At 40.0% G+C, this 20,617-nt stretch overlaps 1 protein-coding gene across 3 annotated transcripts in view; it reads right to left on the reverse strand.

Annotated features, from left to right (window-relative positions):
- Positions 1 to 9,113: 9,113 nt before the first annotated feature.
- The window catches only part of MYB (MYB proto-oncogene, transcription factor), a 44,090-nt gene continuing 32,586 nt past the window's right edge, over positions 9,114 to 20,617 (reverse strand). For all 3 annotated transcript variants that reach the window (XM_060190401.1, XM_007520034.2, XM_007520038.3), the window contains one exon: positions 9,114 to 10,394. In XM_060190401.1, the coding sequence (XP_060046384.1) occupies positions 10,278 to 10,394 (117 nt within the window). In that variant the 3' untranslated portion in view covers positions 9,114 to 10,277. The remainder of the gene's footprint in view (positions 10,395 to 20,617) is intronic.

A 20,617-nucleotide genomic window follows, 5' to 3' on the forward strand; every position in this document is an offset into this window, starting at 1 on the left:
ATCTTTGGAACATGCTACTTGATGTCTTATTCCACTCACTGTATTCAAGTGTTGAATCAAATGGAACCGGTCTTAAAAAAATGAATTTGAAACATGATTTTGACAATCTTAAAAATTTCAGTATATGCTGATTGTTTCTGTAAGTGAGGTGAGGGAAAATTTGGCTTGATTCCAGCTTCTGGGGGTTTCTCCAGTAAGTGAAGATTAGTTTCTCTCACCTCCCATCCCCTTACTAAACACACAGCTGTATAGTCTGGGGATAAGCAAATATTTATAAAATGTTTCATTCTAGCTGGAGTATGGATAAACCTGCCAATGCCCATGTTCAGCCGGGAAGCAATTACAGAAGCCAGACCTTCCACCTTCTGCACCCCATAATGATCCTGGGTTCATACTCCCAGAGGGATAAAGAATAGGAAAGCTTTCAAGGTATATGGCACTCTGGTGGTGGGAACTGTGTGGAACTGTACCCCTCTTATCTTATGGTCTTGCCAATATTTCCATTTTATATATAAAAATTAAAAAAAAGCTTCAATATTTGAGATTCCAAAATCCCAGGTAAGCTAGCACCAACATAAGCTAGAGCTGAGCAATGCTCTAGTGTCTCTGTATCTCTGTCTCATTAAAATAAAACAAAATGGGGGGCCAGGTGGTAGTGCAGTGGAATAAATGCACATGGCCTGAAACAAAAGGACCGGCATTAAGGATCCTGGTTCCAGCCCTCAGCTCCCCACCTACAGGGAGGTGGCTTCACAATCAGTGAAGCAGATCTGCAGGAGTCTTTTCTCCCTCTCTGTCTCCCTTTGTCTGTCCCCTCTCTGTCTCCCTCTCTGTCTCCCCCTTTCTGTCTCCCCCTCTCTGTCTCCCTCTCTTCTCCCTCTGTCTCCCCCCTCTCTGCCTCCCTCTCCTCTCTGTCTCCCTCTGTCTCTCCCTCTCTGTCTTCCTCTCTGTCTCCCTCTCTGTCTCTCCCTTTCTGTCTCCCCCTCTCTGTCTCTCCCCCTCTCTGTCTCTCCCCCTCTCTGCCTCTCCTCTTTCTGTCTCTCCCCCTCTTTGTCTCCCTCTCCTCTCTTGATTTCTCTCTGTCCTGTCCAACAACAACAACAGCAATAACAATAATAACAACAGGGACAACAAAAATGGGATAAAATAGCCTCTAGGAGCAGTGGATTAGTAGTGCAGGCACTGAGCCCTAGCTAGATAACCCTGGAGGCAATAAAATAAAATAAGATGTATTTCAAAATCTGTTTTTAAAAATAAGCAAAGAAAGGCAACATGTAAAAAAACATGTTGCTGTCTACCAGGAGAGCACTCAGAGGGGAGCAGTTAGAGGAACAGAAAGAGGGAATTTTTGGAATAACTCAAGATAATTGTCTTGTATGGAGGGTAAGCAAAAAGGCTACTCCCGCTAAGTGGTTTAGTGATGTAGTATATTATTTGTGGATTTTCCTGTGGGCAAGATGATTGGCTCTGATAATAGTTTGCAGCAAAAGGATTAAAGAATTAAGCCTAGGACAATGACAGTAGTAATAGTTGTAATTGATTTGGGACACAATCTGAAGCAGTCACCTTTAGGAGACATGGATAAAACTTGGAGGGAACACTGTGGTGAGAAGAGCTATAGAACCGGAATGACTGAGAAGGAACATCAAAAAAGCTGTCAGAATGGAAGACTACTTGGGGCAGTTGATACATCACAACTACCCTGACAACTGATTAGTTAGTTCCCCACAGACCTGCCTCTGCATGTGGCTTAGTCATTACTGTCTTACACAGCTCAGATCACTGAAAATATAAACCTCCTCTCCTACTAAGACATGACTTTTGGCATTCCAGAAGCTGTATATGAATGAGAAGAACCAAAGGAACAAGCCATGTGCTCTTCCATTCCTTCCTGCCCTGTCCCCCCTCCAGCAAGTATTAGGACCTTAGATATGTATTAAAATAAGCAGTAAAAAGTCCTGATTTGGCCATTATTAAAACTGCTAGAGAGTAAATCTAAGTTCTCTAAGTTTTTGCACGGTGAAACAATTGATTTGTTTCAAGTAAACTCATTTGGAGAGCTACAAGAGATACAGAGAACTACCAATTGTCAAGTGGCTCTTTGAACTAAAATGTTTTATTTATTTTAATGTAAGAGACACACAGAGAGACACATGAAGAGAAAGACCAAAGCACTGTTCAGCTAGGGCTGATGGTGGTATTGAGGTTTGAACCTGGGACCTCAGAGCCTTAGGCATGAAATTCTTTTGCATAACCATTATGCTGTCTCTTCAGCCCCTAAATAAACATTTTGAAGAAAGAAGAGAGAAAGAGTCACTATTATTACCCTCTGCTCCTGCTTTTTCTTTTATCTAATTAAGAAGCATTCAAGAAAGATTCACTCTGACCTAGGTAGATATATGGTGACCATGGAAGATAGTAATAGGGTAGCAAACCTCAAATTGTGGTTATAGAACTAGCAGCATCAACACGATCTGGGACTTCATGAGATGTTTTCAGTACTCATCTCAGACCTATAGAATCAGAAAGCCTGGAGGTGGGGCTTAATAGTCTGTGGTCTCATGAATCCTCCAAGTAATTCGGTTCAGACTTGAGTTTGTATTGGTTACTTCTAGTTGGCCATTCTGATTGCCCGCATTTTTCCATCTAAGTGGAAGAAATTAGTAACACCCAGCACCTGGATGTTACCTAAAAGCTCTGAATAGTTCAATGGCTCTCAGTCTTGATTGTACATTTGAATTCCTGATGCTTTCTAAAAATACCAAATGTAAACTCCTTTCAAATGAGGAATTCTTCATCATTTGATCCTGTGTATGACTGTGTATTATTTTTTAATAGCTCTCCTAGTATGTAGACAGGATTGAGAACTGCTGAGATAGTAAAAAAAAAAAAAAAAAAAAGCTTGAAGAGAAAGAGGAATTGAAACTGGAACACTGAGGGATGCTGATGCATTAGGTTGACTCACGTAGAGTTGTCTTATTATAGGTCAAACTCTGTCAAGTGTTGGTTAATACGTGGTTAATATATTCTATAACATAGTTTCACAGGTTAAGTGCCATTTAGAAATTTCTTTTCTTACAATTCCGGAGACTGGAAGTCTGAAAACCAGGTGTGGGTGAGATTGGATTATTCTAAAGAACTTTCACGATTTGTAGCTGCTTGTCTTTTCACCTCATCTCTCTGTGTTTGTGTCCTAATCTTTACTGGATTGAAGCACACTCACATACATGATTTCATTTTACCTCAGTTCTCATTTAAAGGACCACTTCCCAAATAGAGTCACATTCTGAGCTCCTGGAGGTTAGTATTTCAGCAGATTATCTGGGATGGGTGGTGGTGTGGGAGGGGAGGCATTATACTCCTCATAATAGTTGTCAAATGCATTAACTTAATGAGACTACACATGTCCAATAAATTCTTTCAGATCACTGTACTTTTTCTTTTGTAGAATCTTAATGACTTCACTTACTCAGAGATAGTTAAAGCTGGAAGGATTCTATAGGTAAACTTATCCAAACTTATTTTGTAGTGGAGCAAACATGAACACAGACAGATGAAGAAATTGACAGTAGTTCAGACAGACAAGTAGAATTGACAGTGCAGGCTTGCTAATTTACATTCTTTCAAAGATTTCTCAATATTCACTGAGGCCCTTCAAACATTTTGGGCATTGGGTCAGACATTGGAGATAAAAGGGCTTTCTATTCGGGAGCCTTTGTGAATGCAAATGAGCACAGAAGTTAAGCAAATGATTGATGTGCCCGGGAAAGTAGACATAGTTTGTGGGGGATTCAACTACTAGTAAACTACATAGTATCTTTTAAATTTCTACTCATAAATTGTCAGCTTTTTCCCATATCATTAATTATGACTTATAGATTTAATAACAATTTTGTTTGTAATTTTTTTTGCTTTTTCATTACTTTATTTTATTTCCCTCCAGGGTTATTGCTGGGGCTTGGTGCCTGCACTATGAAGCCACTGTTCCTGGAGGCTATTTTTTCCCTTTTGTTGTCCTTGTTGTTTATTGTTGTTGCTAGATAGGACAAAGAAAAATCAAGAGAGGACAGGAAGACAGAGAGGGGGAGAGAAAGACACCTGCAGACCTGCTTCCACTGCTTCTGAAGCGACCCCCCTGTGGGTGGGGAGCCAGGGGCTCCAACCTGGATCCTCACGACAGTCCTTGCCCTTTGTGTCAGGTGCACTTAACCCTCTGTGCTACTGCCTGGCCCCAATTTTTTTTTTATTGCCACTAGGGTTATCACCAGAGTCAGTGCTCCTGGCAGCCATTTTTCTTTTCTTTCTTTTATATTTGATAGCACAGAAATTGAGAAGGGAGAGGTAGATAGAGAGGGAGGGAGGAAGAGGGACAGCTGCAGCACTGCTTCACCAAATAGTGAAGCTTCCAGTGAGGACCGAAGGCTTGAACCCAGATCTTTGCATATGGTAAAGCACTCAACTGGGTGCACCACCATCCAGCCCATTAATAACAATTTTGAAAAAAAGACTCAACTAAGGACATAACCCCATCAGAAACACTGGAATCTGAAGAGGGATAATCCAGATTCAAAGGGATATAATAATTAAAATAGAAAATCTAAAATGGCCCATCTTTAGTATTTTTTGAGTATTCAAGATAATATTGCTCAGTCAGAAATTTAAAGTTATATTACCAAATTACATACATGCAATTTTGAATTGTCTTGCCTGGGGAGTGTTCAATAAAGTTTTATTGATACATGCCTAGCAAATAATCTCTTACTTGATGTCTTCTACTCATTTTACTTTGTGTATTGTACTCTCCTTTCTCCCTTTTCACTACCATCTTGATAGAATTCCCTTAAAGAGTACATTTATTCCTTCTATGTACTAAGATTATCCAGAATATAAGCAGAATATTATCCAGAATATAAGCAATTTCACTTAGGCAGATTTGAAATTGGGAAGGAAGATAGATTTGGAATGAGCTCAGAAAAGTTGTTTCTACTGCTTTAGTCAATGACAACCTTTCTTGTAGGCTTCAAGACTACACATGGTTACTAATAGCACTGACTCCGAAACTAACCAAGACAAGGTAAGAGAATCTGTCCATCAATAAATATTTGAGGCCATGAAAAAAAAATAGGTAGATAGGTTTACATTCTTTAGAAAAGAATGAAAACAAATTCTAGGTCTGTCCTTAACATCTGCCCCCAAACACGGGCCAAAGGTGACTTACTAACAATCTATAAGCTTATTTCGGGTGTTGTTTTGCAGCAGGAAAACCGTACAATTTTATCTTAAGTATGTCAATGTCTTTGGGCTACTGAAGCTTTCTTTGAATTTTATTTGTCTTTGATCTGAGCAACTCTGAGTGCTTTGTAACTATATACAGGATTAAATACTTCCTCCATTTGAATAGAAATCCCAAAAACACAGAGGTATAAAGTAACATGAACAACAGGGGTTTTCAACAAGTTGATTACAGACTGGTTTAGAACTAGGGACTTCTGGGCGAAAAGAGTGTTTTTGCTTTGTTTATGAGCTAAACTTCTTGAGATATAAACTCCTTTTTGATAGTCTATGTGCAATAAACCATGTCATTAGAGTGATTCAGATATGCTATGTGTAAAATGGTGTTTCCCCACATATTGTAAAAAGAAAACAAAAGGTGGTTCTGAAGGCCAAGGTCAGCCTTAATAACCAACAAATATAACAGTGATTTGGCAGTGTTAAGAGGCTCCACTTATAGTTATGGGCTTAATATTTGTCTAATAGTCTACAGACCAATGGACTTAATGAAGAACTATGAGCTCACAGAAACTGAAAGTCATATTGAGTGTTAGAACAAAAGCATAGAGTTGGGTTGGGCAGTGGCACACCAGATTGAGCACACATATTAACATGCACAGGACTCAGGTTCAAACCCCTGGAACCAACTTGCAGGGGAGAAGCTTCACAAGTGGAGAAGCAGGAATGCAGTTCGTTCTCTCTCTCTCTCTCTCTTCTCTCTCTCTCCTCTCCCCTCCCCTCCCCTCCCTTCTTTCTCTTTTCTTCTCTTCTCTTCTCTTCTCTTCTCTTCTCTTCTCTTCTCTTCTCTTCTCTCTTCTCTTCTCTTCTCTTCTCTTCTCTTCTCTCTCTTTCCTCTCCTCTCCTCTCTTCTCTCTCTCTCTCCTCTCCTCTCTCTCTCTCTCTTTCCTCTCCTCTCCTCTCTCTCCTCTCCTCTTCTCCTCTCCTCTTCTCTTCTCTCTTTCCTCTCCTCTCTTCTCTCTCCTCTCTCTCCCCTCCCCTCCCCTCTCCTCCCCTCCCCTCCCCTCCCCTCCTCTCTCTTCTCCTCTCCTCTCCTCTCCTCTCCTCTCCTCTCCTCTCCTCTCCTCTCCTCTCCTCTTCTCTCTCTCTCTCCCTTCCTCTTTCCCTCCCTCTCTTTCCCCTCTCAAATTCTCTCTGTCCTACCAAACAAACAAGCAAACATTTTAAAAAAGAGAAAGTCACAAAGTTGATGGCATCTTTAAGGCAAGGACTTTAGTGTGAGTCACTCAAACTACCTGCATTAGAATGACCTCAAATTAGCTAAAACATTCCTAAGTCTACACCTTACTCATGAATTAAAGTCCCTGGATGGTGAAGTTAAGAAGTAGATAAGTACTCAGTATGTTTCTGATATTCCAAATGTATGAAAACAACTGAATTATAAGAATGCCTTCTAGACAACTATGGGATTATTTCACCGATAAGTAGAATATAGAGAACTGACACACATGAACTTGAAAAAAAGACATTATAATATATACACTCAACCCATATCTATGATCTTGGGAGAGCTACAGTGGTTATTATTGGAGGGGGCAGAGGCCCAGAACTCTGGTGGTGGGAGTGGTATGGAATTATACCCCTATTATCGTATAATCTTGTAAAACACTATTAAATAACTAATAAAATCTATATTAAAATGTATTAATGTAAAGATTAAAAAACATGGTAACTATTTATTAAGCAACAACAGAAAATATGGTACATGATATACAACTAACTAGGCATAAAAGGCAGACTGCAATCATTTTGATTGGGCTAAATTAAGGTTTATTTATTTATTTATTTATTTATTTATTTACCTCCAGGGTTATCACTGGGTCTCAGTGCCTGCACCACAAATCCATTGCTCCTGGAAGCCATTTCTTCCCCATTTTTGTTGCCCTTGTTGTTGCCATTGATGCTGTTGTTGTTGGATAGGACAGAGAAAACTTGAGAGAAGAGCGGAGACAGAGAGGGAGAAAGACAGACACCTGCAGACCTGCTTCACCGCTTGTGAAGCCATCCCCCCCTTCCTCACCCCCCTGCAGGTAGGGAGCTGGGGGCTGGAGCCAGGATCCTTACATGCTGGTCCTTGCATTTTGCGCCATGTGCGCTTAACCTGCTGCACTACTGCCCAACCCCCAAGGTTTAACTTTATACAGTCTATAAGAAAGGGATCTGAATGAATTTATATAAAACATGTCAACACTAATCATATTGTTTTTCTGCCTAAATCCATTCAATGACTCTTCACATCTCTTGGAACAAAGTTCAAACTCTTGAAAAGTTTGGCAGTTTCCCTCTCCAGCCTCTGTCTTTCCCATTCTCTGAGGTTTCTCTCGATTTCTCCTCACTCTGTTCTGACTTTACTATTATGCCTCTCTCTGCTGGGTGTCTTCCCTCCCCCTCCTCTTCATGTAGTGAGCACTTAACATATGTTATCGCTATCATATTCTGACAATGGAGAAAAGTAAATATATTTAAGATGTGCTTTCAAGATAGAAACTCAGGTCTTTCTGATCCCTATGGCATAAGGAAGCACCGGTAATAGGCTAAGAGAATCTAGTCAAAGATGACAAAGTTTTGGGCTTGAAAAAAAAAATCAGGAAATTAGGGCTAATTACTATCAATGAAGAAGTGCTAAGTGATAATGACTTCTCTTTTGTGAATATAAATTTAAGATGCTATCTGGGTAAATATGGAAGCAGATTAAGATCGAATAGGATATAGAAGCCTGGAATTCAAAGTAGGAGTCAGAGCTAAAGATAGAGATAGTACTTAAAGCAAATAGCCAGTATGAAATGCCTCAGGAAGAATGGTGGAGACAGAAGGAGGATGATCTAAATAAAATAGCATTCCTCAACATACGGTATAAATAAAAGGGTGCACTGGAGGCCAAGGAAGGAGAGTAGCAAACAGAAGAAGGGGTGGGGCGGATAGGAGAGGTGTCCTGATGCCCAGAGTGAGCATGGATTTGAGGCCCAGGCACCAAGCAAGAGCACCATGCATGGCAAAGAGCAAGTTCCACAAATAGCGGAGTGGTGCTGTGGTGTTTCTCTTTCTGAATTTTTTTAAAAAGGAAAAAGGAATTAGCCCTCCTGCAGTGGTACTGCAGTCATGCGAGGCCTTCTAGCTTTCTGTTGCTTCTGTCAATGAGGCCCATTGGCAGAGACAGAAGGATCAGAAGCGAGGCCAGGTGGCAGTACATCTGGTTAACTGCACATATTACTACGAACAAGGCCCCAGGGTCAAGTCCTCAGGCCCCAGGTTCAAGTCCCCAGTCTCCACCTGCCGGGGGAAAGCTTCACACATGGTGAAGCAGTGCTGCAGGTGTCTCTATTTTTTACCCCCTCCCTCTCAATTTCTCTGTGTTCTATCAGATTAAATAAATACATAAACTTTTAAAAAATAATAAAAGAAGGAACAGAAGCTAGAGATTACCTGTACTTCTCTACTCAGGAGATCTCCAAAGGTCATGCTCTGGCTTTCTATGACCCTCCCTGTATCCAGGAGCATCAGACTTTCTGTAGTCCTACCCCTCGCCCCCATTCACGGTATAAGTAAACATATATAGACTTCCTTTAAATGACCACAATTCCAAAGCTGCTGAAACTTGGACACATTCTGGAAGGTTCCTTTTTGTTGCCATTCTGCATCTGATTATTTCGTGAACTGCCAAACTTTGCCATCCTATGTTTTTTGTCAAAGTGATGACACTTGATTTGTTCATAGGAAGTTCCACTGGTATACAAATCAACAGAAGAAAGTTCTCTGAGTTTGCTTCACTTTTTTAAAAGCAGAATTTTTTTTTATGTACAACCCCAAAGAGAAAAGTCAAAAGCAAGTAAAACAAGGGCACAGCTTTATTCACTACAAGGCAGTTAAGTACACTGTCATATCAAAAGTTAAGTGCCGGCCATCTTGTACCACACACTTAAGGCAGCAACTGGCTATGGACCCTGGTCTCTTGGTCCCAACTGCTAACACAAGTTGTGTGGCAGTTCTGAAACCTTAGACTTAGAAACCAGGGGGTATGCTGATCAAACACGTAACTCCTGAATTAAAACAACAGTCAGGCTGAACTCAAAATAAAACACAGGACATCAACAACATAGATCTCCCAAAAGAAGAAAAGAAGTGCAATGCATGCTCTTATAAACCAACAATAACAACAACAAAACCAAAAAAAAAAAAATGCAAAATCTCCCAAACATGTTTTCCAATGTATAACAAAAGGAAACAAGTATATATATAAAAATAAAAATGTTTAAAATACTAGTGCATAGTCAATTACCTAACACCAAGTTTCGTTTCTTTCTGTCCAAAGCTCTACTGCCCCTCTGACACTAGCAGCATGTCTACAGGCTAAGACCATAGCAGCAAAGACACATTTTTTTTTCATTTGGCATTTACAAAATTAAATTACTGAATAAAAATATAATTCTTTTATAAAACTATGTCATACAGTAATAATTTTTTAAAGCAAGCTAACAAAAACCTCATAGATGGTTTAGTACAATGAATGTACCCCCGATGTTAATAACCATAAAAGAGCATTTACGATCTTGATTAATTATCCCATTAAGTCAACATTTATAGTAATGCATTGTGTTTAGTGATTGAGAAAAGTAAAAAACTGGAGTACATATTTTTGTTGGTAAAATTTCAAAAGCTTCATCACAGAAAAAATACTGGTTTGTTAGATCCTCTAAAATACAGATAAATCATTTTATGTTTAAAACAATCTGCATTAAGATATTAACAACCACAATTCATTACCTAATAATTTAGGTAAGACTGTTATTAAGTAAAAAAAAAAATTCTTTTAGCTGAGTGAAATCCAATAAGATTTCATCTACCTAAATGCACTTGGTGCTGCTCTCAACTGTTGTACCACAACAAAAATAGGGTCTTCTCCCATTCATGAAAAGTTTCATGTAGAGGAATGATATATCCCAAGTCGATTTGAAGTGTTCTGAAAACCATAATGCTTGTCTGGAAATGCATCACATGACCAGAGTCCGGGTTGAAAAGGTGTTCACATATTTATGAGCCTGACCAGAAGCTGTTATCTGATCTTCTGTCTTCCCACAGGATGTCGCTTCCCAGGCAGTGCTGCAAGGCTAGTGGGGAAAAAGAGGACAACAGCAAGATCAGACAGGAAGGGTATCCTTTCACTCACAAATAGATTCTCAACCCCAGCAGAGACAACAGAAGAAATCTGACCTCCAGGTAGCAAATGTCTGACAGCAGTGAGCCTGTTAGATTAAATCTTAACTCCTTGACAGTCAAGAATTCATCATTCTTTTTTTTTATTTCATGTGGCATCCAGGAATGAGCCCAAAGACTTGGGATAGTGCTGGCTAGCCTATCCTCAGCCCAAGTTTTCGTTCTTTTCTTTTCTTTTGGGAGAGGAGGAAAGAGAAGAGAGAGGGAGTGGCAGAGAAGAAGATACCAAAGTACTTTTCCATCATCCATAGAGCTCCCCCCAGGTGCAGTGCAGGCTGCTTCAGTGTGGTGTCAGGGCTCTCAGTAGCAGGGAAGCTCTCTTCTGCCCCCAAATCCAACATCCTTAAGTGATTTTGATTATTAGAAACTGTATTTTTAAAAAATATAAATTTATTTCATATGGTAAAGAGAAGAGGAGAGGAGAGGGAGAGAGGGAGAGAAGGAAGGGAGAGGGAGGGAGGGAGGGAGAGAGGAAGAGAGAGAGAGAGAGAGAGAGAGAGAGAGAGAGAGAGAAGTCAGAGCACCACTCTAGTACATGTAGCACTGGGGACCACCAGGAGCCACAGATATGCAAGTCCTGTGCTCTACTATTTGAGCTATTTTCCTGGCCTACTGAAACTATTTATCACTAAGAGAAAAGATTCACTACAAACACCATCATGAGACACAGCCACATCTCCTCCTTCCTCTCTCCTTTCCTTCCTTCCTTTTTTCCTTCCTCCCTTCTTTTTTCCTTCCTTCCTTCCTTCCTTCCTTCCTTCCTTCCTTCCTTCCTTCCTTCCTTCCTTTATTTTTCCCTCTCTTCCTTCCCTTCCCTTCCCTTCCCTTCCCTTCCCTTCCCTTCCCTTCCCTTCCCTTCCCTTCCCTTCCCTTCCCTTCCCTTCCCTCCCCTCCCCTCACTTCTCCTCTCCTCTCCTCTCCCCTTCCTCCTCCTCTCCTCTCCCCTTCCTCCTCCTCTCCTCTTCTCTCCTCTCCCCTCCTCCTCTCCTCTTCTCTCCTCTCCCCTCCCCTCCTTCTCTCCTCCCCTCCCCTCCTCCTCTCCCCTCCCCTCCTCCTCTTCTCTCCTCCCCGCCCCTCCTCGTCTCCTCTTCTCTCCTCTCCTCTCCTCATCTCCTCTTCTTTCCTCTCCCCTCCTCCTCTCCTCTCCTCTCCCCTCCTCCTCTCCTCTCCCCTCCTCCTCTGCTCTCCCCTTCTCCTCTCCTCTCCTCTCCTCTCCCCTCCCCTCCTCCTCTCCTCTCCTCTCCTCTCCCCTCCTCCTCTCCTCTCCCCTCCTCCTCTGCTCTCCCCTTCTCCTCTCCTCTCCTCTCCTCTCCTCTCCTCTCCTCTCCTCTCCTCTCCCCTCCCCTCCCCTCCTCCTCTCCTCTCCTCTCCTCTCCCCTCCTCCTCTGCTCTCCCCTTCTCCTCTCCTCTCCTCTCCTCTCCTCTCCTCTCCTCTCCTCTCCTCTCCTCTCCTCTCCTCTCCTCTCCTCTCCTCTCCTCTCCTCTCCTCTCCCCTCCCCTTCTCCTCTCCTCTCCTCTCCTCTCCTCTCCTCTCCTCTCCTCTCCCCTCCCCTCCCCTCCCCTCCCCTCCTCCTCTCCTCTCCTCTCCTCTCCTCTCCTCTCCTCTCCTCTCCTCTCCTCTCCTCTCCTCTCCTCTCCTCTCCTCTCCTCTCCTCTCCTCTCCTTGCCACTAAGTCTATTGCTGGGGCTCCCTGCAAGCACTACAAATCAACTGCTCCTAGTGGTCATATCCCCCCCCTTTTTTTTCTATTTTTATTTGATGGGGGGGGGACAGAGAGAAATTGAGAGGGGAGGGAGAAATAGAGAGGGAGAAAGACACCTTCAGACCTGCTTCACCACTTGTGAAGCTTCCCTGCTTCAGGGAAAGAGCAGGGCTCAAACCCAGGTCCTTGCAACATGGCAAATGTGTGCATTCAACCAGGTCCACCACCATCTGGCCCCCAGCTGAATCTTCTTCATACTTTTTTTTAAATTAGGAAACTTTACAAAGTTGAAGTCTGGGGTGAATGTGTTCCCTGGCTATCTAAAGTGAACTGTGGAGTTTACTCATTAAGCAAACTGGTAAGTCTCTGAATCAACTGGACAAAGAAACTCCTGTTGCCAATAAAATTGATTAACGCTCACATGGTATGTATTTTTCAACTAAATGATTTAGAAATTCCTATTTGCCAGAATAGCTTAAATTTTAAAAAGACACAAGACAGGATATCCGATGGATCCAGTGTTGACACTTCACATACATGATCTCATTTGCACAGTGCAACCACCTTATGCAGAGGTTCATACTCTCTTCAGTTGTGCAGAAAAAGGAACCTGGGAGGATGGAGATAATTTATTCAGGGCGACTCGGTGGGAAAGTTAGGGGGGTGACTTTGCATCTAGGAACCCCTGGCTTTTTTTTTTTGCCTTCCCTCTATGTTGGCCTCAAACTAAAACACATACTATTTATTTTTCAAAAGGACCTGGAATGTCTACACAATATATACAGGGCTTAATAAAGGATCTAGGCAATGCTATAGAGCATTGTGAGAAAAATAAATAATATGAAGATGGGGTAAGAGCTAGACACAAAATATTTTCCCTTAAGTGTAATGTACCAGCTAGGTGTTGAATTTAGCAGTCAGTGAAAGAGGGGAGTAGAGACACAAGCAGATACAATATTTTGTGTCCTCAAGCTCAAAACTAAACCAGTGGTTTAGGAAAAATACAACCTTACTGATATCTAAGAGGAAAGTCTTTCTTTTTTTTTTTTTAATAGGGTAGAAGAGTTATGAAAGAAAGACCTCTATACTCTACAGATTCAAGTGTCCTTAAGAAGACAAAATGTAGTAAAACAAGTAGAGTGGTAAATAGGCAGGGTTTCTGAAAGGTCTGTGGTGCAAGCCCATGTGAGGAGGAGGAGATGAGACATGTAGGAATTGCTAGGAAAATGCTCTAGGGAAAGGACAAGAATAGACTGGACTTGGGCAGATGGGTTGGAAGGAAGGAGTGAGTGTAATGAAGGTGGAGAAATAGTAAGAATGAGTCAGGAAGCTGTCATTTTTATACATTGCTTGTGGGAAAGGTTGGGAGAGAAGAGACCGAGTGGTTTAAATGACAACAGTTCACAGATGTTTACTATGTGCCATCCAGGCTTGTAAATGGTTTGCATGTATCATTTCATCTAATTTACAAACAAGTCATCTGTAGTATAGAAATGAACCACTATACTAGAAAGAGAATATTTTGGCAAAGTTTTAAGGTTACCTGGCTATGAAGTGATGATGCAAAAATGAATCCTGGGCCTAATTGAGTAAGATGCTACTTCCAGTACAATTCTTGTTGGGAGGAAAGTGTGAGGTCATTTCATCAGAGCCTCATGAGGTTAGTTCATCAGGTCCTCAGAATGCAGCAATACATATTTAGATGGGGAATAGAAGCTCATAGACCTTTGGGTCAAACCTGTTTGACCACTGACCATTCTAAATGAATGTAGTAGTTGTATGGCGATAGGGTTTCTTCATTTAGTGGTTGGAACAAAATTTCAGTGACAAGTCTCTGTCTCTGTCTTTCTCTCTACCAGGGTTAATGTCAGGAGCAAAGAGTCTACATGGTTCAATCATTTTTTTCCTTTTACTTTCTTTTTGATAGAGTCTAACACACACACACACACACATACACACACAGAAAGAGAGACAGAGAAAGAGGAGAGATACCTGTAGCACTGATCTACTGTTCATGAAGCTTGCCCCTAGCTGGTTGGCACTTGGGGCTTGAACCTGAGTCCTTACACATGGTACTATCAGGTGAGCCTCTACTGGGCTTTCAGTGCTATGTTTCTAACTTGCAAACTTCATTAGGACACAAACCAGTTCACCTGGCTTCTGCTCAATCTGTCCTGCCATCTCAATGCTAATGTACAAGGTACTGTCCACTATACTCAGTATACTCTGAAGTTCAAAGGGTTAATGTATAACTTGAAATGCTACCTACTAAAGTGTACTATTGCAATATTTTCTTGGAACTGTGCATCACAAAAATAAGAGGACAAAGATGACAGGCGTTCTGGGCTGACTTATGCCACAGTCACATTTCATGATTTCCTAAACAAAATCATCAGGGTAGTTAAGACATCTTTGAAACAGCTGTGGATAAATGAGGTTTCTCTAGCTTTAGTGTACATATTTAAGTTCCATGTTCAAGCTTAGTTGATTGTTTATATATTATTGCTGCTAATTTTTTTTTCTGTGTGTGTAGCATTGAAGCAAATGATACAAGAACAAATTTAAAAGAAAAAAGAAGAAGAATGGCTGTTATTTCATTTGTTGAGTCCGAGCGCTGGGTAGATCTGGACCTGTTACAGCATGCATATTAACCCTGTGCAAGGACCCATGTTCATGTCCCCAGTCCCCACCTGTAGGGGGGAGCGGTGGTTCAGATGTCTCTCCTTTTCTCTCCCTCTCTATCTTCCCCTTCTCTTTCAATTTCACTTGGTTTCTATCAAAAACAAAATAGAAAGAAATACAAAAGAAAGAAATGGCTGTTGAGAGTAGTGGATTTACCGTGTAGACACTGAGCCCCAGTGATAACCTTAATAGCAGTAAAATAATCATTGTGTAGTGGGCTGCGTGGTGGTACACCTAGTTAAGTGCAAGTAGTGCAGTGCACAAGCAGTCAGTTTGAGCCCCAACTCCCCACCTGCAAGAGAGGAGGCTTTATGAGTGATGAAGCAGGTCTACAGGTGTGTATCTTTCTCTCTCTCTGTCTCCCCAACCCTCTCAATTTCTCTGTCCTATTAAATAAAAAAGAAAAAAAATTGCCACCAGGACTTCTAGTGTAGGCACCAGCGATAAAATTAAAAAAATTATTGTGCCTGCATTTGTAGTCATTGGAGCAATGTGATAAATATCAGCACTATTTGAGACTGCATAGTTAAATATATGACTATTTACTAGACAGTGTTATGCAGTGGCTGTTATTGAAGTTATCCATAGAGCAAAGTGAATAGATCCTTCAAAAGAAGTGAATGAATGAAGTAAAGACATAATGCAATATCTTAATATATCAAGAAACATAAAATTTAAATGATATAAAGATATTCATTAAAACCAAAAATGCAGAGGCCATCAATGGTGCACACAGATTCAAGCCCCGGCACGTCTGCAGGATTGACACTGTCCCTATCTATCTATCTATCTATCTATCTATCTATCTATCTATCTCTATCTCACTCTCCACCTTTCTCTCCCCTCTCAGTTTATTTTTTCTCTGTCCTGTCTAATAAAAAAAAAAAAAAAGGAAAAATGGCCATTGGATACAGTGGATTTATCACGCAGGCAACAAGCCCATAACCAGCAATAACTCTGGTGGGGGAAAAAAAAGCATATTTTGAAACATGACAAGCAAGTAAATAAAAAGGAGAACAAAAGTGAAGACAGAGATAAAAGTGATGAGTGGAAAAAAACTGTTTTTGATTAACTCTCACTAAATTTTTTTCTATATATTTAACATTGGCAGAATGTTACATGGTATCTGCTTGGGAAATGTCTTCAAAGTCTTGACCCCAACAGCAAGGAAAACAAATGAAAAGATAAACTACCAGGACTCATTATGCTGAAGATCTTCTGAACCACAAAAGGAACCATCATCAAAACTTATAAATACCTTATTTATATGCCATATGCCAGAGAAAGGGCTTATATCCAAGATATATAAAGAACCCACAAAACTCAATAACAACAACAAATTTCCATTAAAAAAACTGGAGGAACTGAACAGCACTTCTCCTAAGAAAATATTTAGATAGTCAACAGTCATAGGAAGAAATGTGCAAAATCACTGGTTACCAGAGAAATGCAAATCAAGATGAAGGTAAGATACCATCTCACCTTTGTGAGAATGATCCATATCAAAAAGGCCAGAAACAACAGGTGCTAGCTAGCAAGTATGTGGAGAGAAGGGAGCCCTTCTACACTGTTGGTAAGAATGTGAATTCGTGCAGCTCTTGTAGAAAACAGTTTGGAAATCCCTGAAAACATTAAAAATTAACCTACCATATGACCCCGCAATTCTTCTCCTAGGCATCTATCCAAAGAACATAAAAACACCTATTGAAAAAGATCTATGCACACCAATGTTCACGGCAGTGCTATGTGTAATAGCCAAAATTTAGAAACAACCGAAGTGTCCCACAATACATGAAGAAGTTGTGGCACATATATATAATGGGAGGCTACAAAGTTGCAAGAAATGATGAGATAGTCTCCTTTGCTACTTTATGAATGAGTCTGGAAGGAATGGTGTTGAGCAAGATAAGCCAGAAGGAGGAGACTGGATATCTTACTCACAGACTGGATCTAAGAAAGAAAGCAAAGAGCAATACAGGGTGGATTCTCACCCAACTATAGTCTACTACAGCAAATTTAGAGACTCAGAAGGAGGAAAGTAGGTTGGGAACCTAAGTCTCTATGGTAGAATAAGATCATGGTTTAGGTGAGGGTGAAATATACTGATATTTGTCTTCGGGAAATGTATCCTTGTGACAATAAGAATCCTGTAAACCAACATTCCCTCAATGAAGTGATATTGGAATTAGAACAAAAAAAATATCTACATAGCTATAGAATTATTTTTCAATTTAAAATTAACTACATTGCTTCTTCTTCTAGCATTTGCCACTACATTGCTTAATTTAAAATAAATAACTAAGGTCTGGGTAGTGACACACTGGCTAGTGTATACAGGTTACCGTGTGCCAAAACTCTGGTTTAAGACCCTGGTCCCCACTCACAGTGGGAGCTTCACGAGCAGGGAAGCAGTGCTGTAGGTCTCTCTCTCTCTCTCTCTCTCTCTCTCATTATCTTTCTCTCTCTAACCCTGCCCTTTCAATCTCTCTGTCTCTATCAAATTAATAAATAGAAATAAATAGAAAAAACTGACCTCCTGAATAGGTGGGTTTCTCATATAGTCACTTTGTCCCAGTAATAACCTTGGTGGCAATAATAATAATACAAATTAGCTTCCCATTAATTTTAATTAATTTCACAATTAATCTTATGAGAATTAATCAAATATCTTGAACTACTATATTAAAAGTCTTTTGCTTGCTTTTTCTATGCCTATTGGTAAAAGTCAAGTTTTGATCCTCGGCAAGCTAGGACTAGAGCTAGTCCAAAATTCCCTAGATCTGTTCAGGAGAATGTTCTATTAAATACCATAGCTTAACTGATTTTCAGCCTAAAACTTAATTGTGTTATTACTGGAATCCCACACAACTCATTACTCATTTCTGACTCCTCCTTTATGAACAGAAAAAAAAATAAATAAAAAGCAATATAAAGAAAATCTTACCCTAACTTGAGGCCAGACCCCATACACCTAATACCGGTTTGGATACAACAAATGGCACTCAACACTTTAACAACTGGAAGAAATATTAAGCTTGTCAGGTAAAGAAGGGACTAATAAAGCTGGTAAATGGCAAGCGACTAGCTCACTTAATGATGGCCTTTTTGGTCACTACCAGGCCTCCTCAATATCTGGGGCCCCAGTTAGGGGATCCTTGGATTCCCACACAGATATGATGAGCCTAGACCTCTATCAGATCCCTCTCTCCACCACCACTGGTCACTTCCATAAGGAACATCTTCAAAAGCCTTTTTTTTTTTTTTTGGCTTCTTCAGAAACATACTCTGAATTAGCAATGGTAAGGATTGTCCCACTCTCAGAGGGAGACTGCTACTCAAGGAAAGTTGGTCTTGAAATGAGTGCAACCTAGAATATTTCCAGCTGTGACCATGGACTTTGAATACAGATTGACAGGGACTTGGAGGTTATACAGGCTCCTGTGCTCAATCTGAATAGATATGGCACTTGGGTCAGATTGATATGGTAAATAGTTAATTGTATTGATATATTTTCTTCAAGTTTGGAAGCTACTCTCTGCCCTGATCCAGATTTCTATTCCTATTCTCAACTCTGATACCATCTATTTAGACAACATTTTTAGTCTACCTGCAAGTTAGCTATCAAGTTCCAGCAAAAATTACCAGTCATGGCCCCTAGGAACATACCTAAAATAGACTTTCTAGATTCTATCTACCTTAAAGTCCCTATTCCTAGTTTATGGTTCCTGTTCATTAATCATTTTGTCTTGCTTTATATCTTACTGCATTTCAGCCACCAAACTGTGGATACTATGATTACATCTGGAACCTCACCTCTCCAGACCCTACCTCACTAGGGAAAGATAGAAACAGGCTGGAGGTATGGATCCATCTGTCAACACCCATGCCCAGTGGAGAAGTAGTTACAGAAGCCAGACCTTCCCTTTCTGCACCCTTTATAGAATTTTGGTCCATACTCTCAGAGGGGTAAATTTTAAAGGAAGATGCCCAGAAGGCCCTGAACTCCAATTCCTTCAGGATCTAGAGAGAGATGGGGGATGAGGGTTAGGTATATGGACACTCAGAAGTAATAGGTGTGACTTAGAAAGGAAGAACAGGCAGGACCATAGTATAAATGAATATATATAATATATATTATATATATTATTATTATTATTATATATTATATATATAATATATATGCTATATATTATATATATATATAATAGTTACGGAATGGGGACACAGAACTGTAGTGGTATGAAAGGTGTAAAATTATACTTCTGTTATAATTTCTTAAATCATTAATTAAAAAAAGATACTTGGAATTTTGAGAAAATGTCTTCAGTAGTAAACTTTTCATAAGTCAAAACAGCAATCACCAAGAAATGAATCAAAATGAATTCTAAAAGGCAGAATGGTCAGACAAACACTAGAACACAGTAGGCACTGTGAGCAAGAAACCCTCTGTGCAGGAACAAAACATCAAGTGCGGACGTGTGCAGGGGCAGCTCCCTTTTCTGCACTGTGAAAGCACAAAGCAAGTATGCTTGCAACAATGAATGCAAAAGCAGATCGAGCAGACATACTGATTTCCTGAAAGTAAAGAAAGAGCAGAAGGTCGAACAAAGGATAAGAAAAGGAATGCTCAGGCCCAGTGGTTAAAACAGCAGCTTCCTCTTTTGCTATTTCCTTCTTTCATCTTTACCTTGAAGCCCTGGGGCCCTGGGCTAACTTTTCAAGCAGACAGAATACTTTTTGACAAAGGAGGAATAACTATATTTGTACTGAAAGAATACTTTTAATATTGTCTCACACACACACACACACACACACACACACACACACACACATATATATATATATATATATATACAGATATATGTCACATATATATATGAATTCTCCTTGTTCATTCTCCTTAGTTTCATTTACATGAAAGAATTGTTAAGAATTATAGGATTTATGCACATAAACTCCTATTAGCTTACTAACCCATGGGTCTATGGCATGTTGATCTATCTTAATTAATTTCAACATTAATAATCTTACTACATATCTTCCATATATCTTCCTCCTCTTTTCTGAGAGCTTGCTTATCCTGTAAAGTGCAGTGTATTAAATTGCCTCTGGGCAAAAGTGAACTGTAAATAGACTGTCAGAGCTTTAACTGGGATATCCTGTTAAAGCACTTTAAATAAATATTCAGATCCTTTGTCAAAAAAAAAAATTAAAAAAACACAGAAGAAATAAAATGAAATAAGTTCATGTCCACAGTTGGTTTTCTGTCAGAATGAGATTAGCTTCACATTTTCATTTAGAATGTGGACTTTTTTCTTCACACTTCACAAATGCTACTTGTTGTTATTGTATTCCTGCAGCAACTTATAATAGCTGCTGATATAGAAAACATGGACAAGGTTCTGACATTACAATTCACAGGCCTAGTAAGAAACTTGGATAAGTCATAAAATAATTATTTTGTAAAGTAAAACCAAAGGAATTTGTGAGGTGGTTTTCTGTTTTCCTATTGTTTTGTTTTAAATAATGGTGACCCAAAGAAGGAGAGTAAGAATGATCTGATGATTCAGTTTACTTTAACTCCTCTTAAGAAAATACTCCCCCATTCATGTAGTCTTTTTTAGTTCAGTCCAAAATTTGTACATGACAAACTTACTTAATTTATGACATATATCAAAATACAACAGGCAGTTATGTGAATTTGGCAAGTTCAAGTGGAAAAAAGAGTGACC

Source organism: Erinaceus europaeus, chromosome 4, assembly GCF_950295315.1.
Source record: "Erinaceus europaeus chromosome 4, mEriEur2.1, whole genome shotgun sequence".
Lineage (NCBI taxonomy): Eukaryota > Metazoa > Chordata > Mammalia > Eulipotyphla > Erinaceidae > Erinaceus > Erinaceus europaeus.